This window comes from Rhea americana, unplaced genomic scaffold (genome assembly GCF_003343005.1).
Source record: "Rhea americana isolate MKP2758 unplaced genomic scaffold, rheAme1 scaffold_362, whole genome shotgun sequence".
Lineage (NCBI taxonomy): Eukaryota > Metazoa > Chordata > Aves > Rheiformes > Rheidae > Rhea > Rhea americana.
Genome location: NW_028186493.1, coordinates 1 through 7,722, shown reverse-complemented (window position 1 = coordinate 7,722; position 7,722 = coordinate 1). Strand labels below are relative to the sequence as shown.

Genomic DNA, 7,722 nt, shown 5'->3' with positions numbered 1-7,722 from the left:
TCACAGCACTGAGGAGCATGTCCCAGGCACCCTTCCTTGCCATGGCCAGGACCTGGTCCTCATAGCCAGCACAGCACAGCAGAGCTTTCATGGTCTGCACTGTTAACCTGTGTGTGGAGCAAAAACCAGGTCCCACTAGCACCCTGGCCCTGCCTGTAGGTCCAYGGCAGAGGCAGTGGGGCTGAGATGGAGCACCTTGCGGGGCTGCTGGGAGCATGCTCTTCTCCTTGGCATTGCCTCCAGCACATCTCAGCCTCTTCCGGCGACAGGTCTGCAGTGAAGGACATCTGCGACAGTAGCGCCATGAAGAGGTTGGGGAAACACGCCTCCACATGCTGTGCACAGCTGCACTGCTGGAAGAGCTCATGCAGCGCCATTGTTGCCTGCAGGAAACACCTGGAGACAGTGCTGACTGCTGAGATGTCCCTGTTGTGCTGCCCAGTCTTGGGCGTAATGCTCAGGCACAGCCCTGAGCCTTGAGAGAAGCAGGAGGGCTGGCTCTGGCTCTCTGCTCAGAGCAAAGCCATGGGAGCTCGTGGGGCGCAGCTCCTCTTTCTGACACTGCCACAACAAGCCTTCCTGGGGTGCTGTGAACACCACCCTTGGAGGGCCGCATGCAGCCTGCAGGCCACCCTGACTTCCTTGCCACAGCCCTGCTGGCCTGCCTGGCCTGCGTATTACTGCTTCCTGACCCCTAACCATGCCCCAGACCTGCGCCCGCAGAGGTGGGCACAGCCCTGCGGGCAAGAGAGGCCTAGTCTGGAAACTCACAGCCAAGGGAAAGACGTCCGTGTCGTCCCCATCCGAGGTCACTGCCTTGCACGCTGGCCAGTCCAACAGCATGCAGCTCAGCTCCCTCAGCACCTTCCCCGCAGCCACGGGCTCTGACACCAGCACCCTCCACATGGCCGTGGCAGCGCTGCAGGACAGAGTGCCGTGTCCACAGCTGACGCAGCCACAACACCCTGGCCTGGGCAGACCCACAGCACCCAGGCTGCCTGCCAGTCCTGCCTCTGCCCACTGCCCCTTGCCAGCAGCACCCAGCCCGCCCTGCCCCACCAGCCACAGTCAGCTCTGCCTGCTGCAGCCCTGCCTGATGAACCGGGGCTGCCACACGGGCACAGCGGGAGGGCCCAGCCCCTCAGCAGAGGGCTGAAAACCTCCAGGTGTCCCACAGCCCACACGGCATGAGCTCGAAGGGCTCCGGGGCCCCAAGCACCACAGGCCGGAGGGCCCCTACCTGTCGCAGGATGGGGAACAGCGCAAGAGGCTCACAACCACCTCCTCGGGGTACATGCCGGTCAGCAGGAGAAGAGCCCTGTCCAGGCTGCGCCGTGCAGACGCATCACTCATGGACAGCACGCTTCTCCATATGCACCTCACCACCTCTGGCACCTGCAGGGAACACAGCTCAGAGCACGGCTGCTGCCACACTGCAGCCATTCGCCCAGCTCCCACCGAGAACGGCTGCCCGGTGCTGGCCTCACAGCGAATCGGGTGCCTGGCAGGCCCGGACGCCGGAGGGGGGGGGAACAATCCCCCAGAGGGCTCAAGTCCTGGCCAGGCCACCCAGAGGCTACTTACGTGCTCCAAAAGGGAGGCATCTCCGCTCACAAGCTCCTCCAGCACGTGAGCAGCTGCCTGCATGGCATTGGTGCTGCCGGCTCCCATGCCCCTGATGGCTGTGAGGAGGACCTCTGTCCTCTCAGTGGGCTGGAGGTGTTCCCCAGACACCTACAGGAGAAAGGAGGGCAGCCAAGATAGAAACCGAGCACCCAGCGGTGTCCCCGCCATCGGCCGCTGGCAGCGCCTGGGGCGTGCGCACTTCTTGGGGCTCCAGCTCGCAGCTGCACTCTGCAAAGGCCCCATCGGCCTCCGCCTCCTCCTCCCAGGCCACCCTGGGGYGGCTGGGGGGTCTCTCCGCCATCGTGGGCGGCACGACAAAGGCTCCACGGGGCTGCCCGGGGGTGACAGAGCAACTCTTGGGTGCACTCAGGGGCTCCTTCGGCAGCCCCAAACGCTCCCGTCCTCTCCTGCCACCGTCCTCCCGGACACTGCAGGGCCGAGGCCGTGCCGGCGCCTGGCAACGCTGCTGCTGGTGTCACAGGAGCCCCCAGTCACAAAGTCACTGTCACCCTAGTGCCACGTGTCACCAGGGCAGGGGAGAGGCTGGTGAGGGGCAGGGTGTGTCCCCTCAGGGGGTACAGGCCTCGATCGCCTCCCCAGGCAAACCTCTCTTTGCCTTTGAGGTGTCGCAGGGCCCCCATGAGGATCGGGTGCCCTCAGGGCTGCTCCCATCCTTGTCGGCTGCCCCTGACTGCTCCTCCCCATCCCTGTCCTTCTCCACCTCTGTGAGCGCCCCCCAGCGCTCTGGGCTGGCCTCAGAGGGTTTTGGGTGCCTGGCAGACCTGGAGTCAGAGGGAAACAACCCCAGTGACCTCGAGTCCCAGCCATGCCACCTACAGGCTAGTAACGTGCTCTAGAAGGGCAGCATCCTCTGTCACAAGCTCATCCAGATGCCTGTGCCTCATGGGTGCTGCCAGAGCTCGTGCCCCCCCAATGGCTGTGAGGAGGACCTCTGTCCTCTCAGSAGGACCTCTCTGTCCTCTCAGCAGGCTGGAGGTGTTACAGAATCACAGAATCAGTAAGGTTGGAAGGGACCTCTGGAGGTCATCTAGTCCAACCTCCCAAAGGTTTCCTGATGCTGGTTCCACTGGGGCTTGAACCCAGGACCTTCAGCATGTAAAGCATATGGGATAACCACTACACTATCCTAGCCCATTCCCTAAACATCTGCCAGAGACAGGAGGGCAGCCAAGACAGAGACATCACACCCAGTTTCCCAACAGCGGTGCTTGGCTGAGCAGCAAGCAGCCCTGGAAAGAGGTGTGGGGCAGTGCTGGTGCTGGCAGTGTCCCCTGGAGAGCCAGGATGACGGCACTGGGCAAGAGCTGTATGGCTGGGTTCAGGTCCTGCGGACAAGGAGAGCTTGCTCTGGGGGCAAGAGGGAAGCCTTTGGCTAGTCCCAGCCCACGGACAGCGTGAGTCCTCTCCTCAGTGACCACAAGGCCCCATCAGCCCCACCCGTTAGCCATCTCTCTCTTCCTCTAAGTCACATGCTGACCCCATGGCTCATTTTCATTGAGCTTGGGGAACAGCCCTTTCCGGGTAGCATGACAGGAAAAGAGTTGGCCAAGATATGMGCTATAATCCTGAAGACTTGAGCACCTCACAGTGCTAAACCAAGGCACACAGCACGTGCCGGACAAGAGCAGTGACCCTGTCTGTAGGGGTAGGACGTAGGGCTGTGAAAGCTCGTGCAAAGCAGAGCAGCAAGGGCTCTTCTATACAAGGCTAGAAACTCTCAGTGTATGACACACCTCCCTTAGTCTCCACTGCATGAACATGAGTCTAAAAATGACTTCTGGGTCTCTTCTACAGTCATRTGTGTGGCCTCTCTTCCCGCTGTGCTATAGAAAGAGCCTGGTAAAAGAAAACCTGGGAGTTCACCTTGAACTGACTGTAAGAATTTCCAAACAGCTTCCAACTCTCTCTCAGAAAGTTTTCTTTTTTCTCCTCAAATGACACTGACAGATAACTGGGCTCTTCTGTCTGAGCACTGACTCCCCATGAGGATTCACAGTGACAAGCTTCCCTATTCCACCATGACAGAGGTGTATTGAGTTTCTAAATGCTAAAACCCCTAAAGAGATACTATGTCACCATACTCACAGCTGTGTGTTGTGCCTCTGAGAAGGACTCTAATGTCATTACTACACCACTCAATACTACTTCCCATCTGCATCTGTGCAGTGTTTTCCAGTTCTCACCCTTCAGTTCTCTCTCTGCACACCTGTGTTAGAGTTGCACATTTCTGAGTGGTGCTATGAATCTCCGAGCAATCCCATGAGCAAGAATGCCCCAAAGGCCGTGGTTTCAGGCACACTAGCATTAAGGCATTTGGGCAGTGGCTGGATTTAATCCCTCATTTGTGACTGTATCTAACAGGTGAAACATCTTGATTGAGCAGTAGTGTCACATCTATAGTCCATATGCACACCGCTGGAAGAGGCTGACCTTCAGGGAAGTCAGATTCCCATAGGAATGGAAAGGTTTGCTTCATAGCACCTTTAACAGAAGCCTCTTGAGCACTGATTTCTTGTATATGTTCCCTATAAAAGCTGTTGGTATCCCACTGCCTCCTCTCCCTAATACTGCTCTTTGGAGCTGTCACATGGGCGTTGGGCCAGGAGCAAGTGTTGCACTCATGGGGGACTGTGGCCTCCTGCAAGCATGCAAACCTGTTCGCTCAGCATTACCAAAACGCCCGTTCTGCAGAGAGGTCACCAACCAYTGCTGTTGGAAGCAGCCTTGTTCTTACAGGACTGTTTAACCTTGCCACATGTACACATTTTCTTGCCTGAGAGTCGGCCATATGCTATATCCGGAAACTAGTGCATTTGCGTGACCAGTGTCTGACTTGAATTTCTGAGTTTGAGAGCGCTGCTGCCAGCCCTAGCACTCAGACCCCTGCAGGGCAAGAGAAGGGAACAAGAGCATGCACTAAAAGCAACCCTCCGGCAGCCTCTTGATCCAAATATCCCTTGGGCACAAGTAAGGGCCATCATAACAGCATGGGGCAGGCCTAATAGGCCAACATTTGGAGCTCCTCCACAGTACTGCATTACCACACATTTTTTTTAATATAATGAGAAATTTGGCCAAGTTAATTTACATTGTACATGACAGCATATGTAAGTACTAGAGGAATGCCTTACAGACAGAACAACAGCACTGCATTTGGTAATAAGAACAGATTGAATGCTTGTTTCAGTCTCTGGCCTACATATGCCAAGTCTACAAGCTGTATGGAAAAACAGGTGATGTGTATTTTGATATAYATTCTGAAGATGGTGGTGCTGCCCTTGCCGGGGCTGGCTACATACGCACACCCTGGGGCACTTGGTGGCACAAGCCCAAGCCCCTCGGGAGGGCACTCTAGGGCTTTGGGAGGGCACTTCTCCTGGCCACCACCCTCTMYGGTGCCTCCTCACACMACCTCTSCCYCAGCAGCRTGCAGAGCTGGGCACCAATGGAGCAGGAGCTGCCTTGGTTGCTCTACTCAGCCACGCCTTGGTCACAGGCCCAGAGGCTGCAGCCCCTTTCTTGGAGGGCTGGGCATCCCTGCTGGCTCTGGGAGGCAGCCTGTCTGCAGGGGAGAAATGCTGGGGCAGTGTGGGCACAAGGGGGCTCTCACCTGGCCAGCAAGCCCACTCCCATGTGGTAGGTCACAGCACTGAGGAGCATGTCCCAGGCACCCTTCCTTGCCATGGCCAGGACCTGGTCCTCATAGCCAGCACAGCACAGCAGAGCTTTCATGGTCCACATATTGTTACCCTGTGTGTGGAGCAAAAACCAGGTCCCACTAGCACCCTGGCCCTGCCTGTAGGTCCACGGCAGAGGCAGTGGGGCTGAGATGCAGCATGCTTAGGGGCAAGGGGCACAAGATGAAGCTCAGCATGCTGTGTGTACAGCTTAAGAAATAGCTGGTTTACCGTGAGGGTTCTGAGCAATGGAGCAGTTGTGCAGAAGGGCTGTGGGGGTTTTGAGCAGAGCTGTGTCATTGCCCTGAAGCAGCAGAAGCCCTTGGCRAGGGGCACAGCCCTGCGCAGGATGGGCACAGAGAAAGGAGGGAGGTGCAGGAGGGCATGTGGTAAGTGCCCCAGAGCAGGGAGTGAGCAAAGCTCCACCATGCCTTGGCTGTGGGGTGTGAGCGCTCTGTTCCTGGAGGACTGCTTGAACACTATCTACCCTAAAAGGGGTCCCGGAGGAGCTCCCTTGCTGCATGCTGGAACCATGGGGGATCCAGGCAGAAGAGACCAGGGAAGAAGAGAAAGGTGGAAGGTGGAGAAGAGGCTGAGAGGCTTTCTCCACCTGCCRTGCAAGACCAGCTCCAGCACAGCTCTAGGGATACCCCGAGATTAAAGGGGCCACTGCGAGCGCGGCTGTCCGTGTGCTTKTGGAGGAGGCTGCTCTGGGAGAGAAGAGGGCAGCCACGCACATCCCTACATGCTCAGGGGTCTCAGCTCTTTGGCTGCAGAAGGTCTCTGCTGGTCGCTCTCCCAGCCCGTGGCCTGTGCCTCTGAATGCTGAGCTGGTCCCCAGTCCTTGAGAGCCCCTAGACAGACTTTGCAGGCCAGAAGCAGCAGTGGCCAGAGCGGCTGTTGGCCACCACCAGCAAGGGGCTGCCCCCTGTGAGCACTATTGGTTGGGGCATGCAGGTGGCTGAGCAGTAAGAGCTGCTCTGGGAAGARGAAAGCTGGTATGGAAACCTTATAATTAATGGAGCCTGTGGACCTGACAGGATCTGCTCAGACACAGTAGCAGACTTAGTGTCTGGGGTATGGGGGAGTTTCTTCCAAGGCCAAGTTTGACGAAACCTGGCCAAACTGCGAGGGGCAAGTTGCACTTTGTGTGGCAAGTCTGATTCACAAAAGATGGCAGCCCTTAGAGCATTTCCCTGTGGAAAGGTCTTGGGGAGAGCAGGCGCCTGCTCACCCTGCTGCCCCTGTGGCAGCAGGGCAGTGCAGAGAGTTGCTGTGGAGGTGTCAGGATGTGTGGCTCTGGCAGAGCAGTGAGGCAGCTCTCGGGTCGTGTGTCTTTGCGTCGGAGTTTGCAGGGCAGGAGCCTGGCCTGGGGCTTAGGGTGCGGGGAGAGGAAGTATAGGAAGTGAGAACTGGCCTGGATGCAAGCCTGTCTAACATGCTCTAGGTGATCCTGCTGAGCAGGGACATTGGACTTGATGATCTCCAGAGGACCCTTCCAACCTTACTGATTCTATGATTTGATGATTCTATGAATTGTGAGCTAATCCTGAGTTCYGTTAAGTGAGCTCTGATGCTTCAGGAGCATCTGAGCAGCCCAGCAGCCCGGAGTTGCTGGTGGCATGACGCACTGCCTGATGCAGGGAGTCCTGCCAGCTCTACCGGTTTTTCATTGCATTGTGTTTTTCAGCTGCTGGCTTGCCCAGACCTTTGCCGAGAGGACGATGATGTTCTCAATCTCTTTGGAAGGCACCTGTGGTGTGACTGCTCGGTGATGCCAGGGCTGGTGCTCAGAGACTTCAGCCTGTTGTATGAGACCGCAGGATTGGGGAGGAAGGGACAGCTAGGTGAACCTGTACTAACAGTGGAAAGTTTCAAGTCCTCCTGACAATTTACACCGCTGTTCAGGTCTGGGGCAAGGGACCGTGGATCCATTACTCTAGAGCTGAGAAGGCTCTCTCCCCTTGTACAGTAGAACAACAGTCTCCTCTTAAGATAAGGAGAAATTATGACTGAGCTCTGGGGTTTACTTGCATTAGTGTTGGCAGCCATGAGCCAAGCTTGGCAAACATTACATTAGGACCAAAATTTACATCTGATCCTAGCTCAWAATATCACTCAGCTGTTACACAGGAATGATTGTTGGATATGTACCCAAATGCCCCAAAGTGGTAATCAACACAGAATATCCGTGTTTGGAATAGCTTTAAATGACTCTCAGATTAAAAAAAAAGGAAGCAGAGTGGAATCATACAAGTAATTGGACTTTCACCTCTGGTCCRCTCACATATTTAAGTCTTTCCGTGGTCCTGTGGGATGAGAATGATACATCATGTATAACTGTAAATGGGGGGGGTCTTATTACGACCCAGACTATGGCTATTGTAATAATGATTCA

The 7,722-nt window shown here is 56.4% G+C and overlaps 1 protein-coding gene across 1 annotated transcript in view; it reads right to left on the bottom strand.

Annotated features, from left to right (window-relative positions):
* The window catches only part of LOC146591694 (maestro heat-like repeat family member 5), a 9,538-nt gene extending 4,159 nt beyond the window's left edge, over positions 1-5,379 (bottom strand). The window contains exon 1 of the mRNA XM_085312402.1: positions 5,258-5,379. Within this exon, the coding sequence (XP_085168528.1) occupies positions 5,258-5,379 (122 nt within the window). The remainder of the gene's footprint in view (positions 1-5,257) is intronic.
* Positions 5,380-7,722: the final 2,343 nt, after the last annotated feature.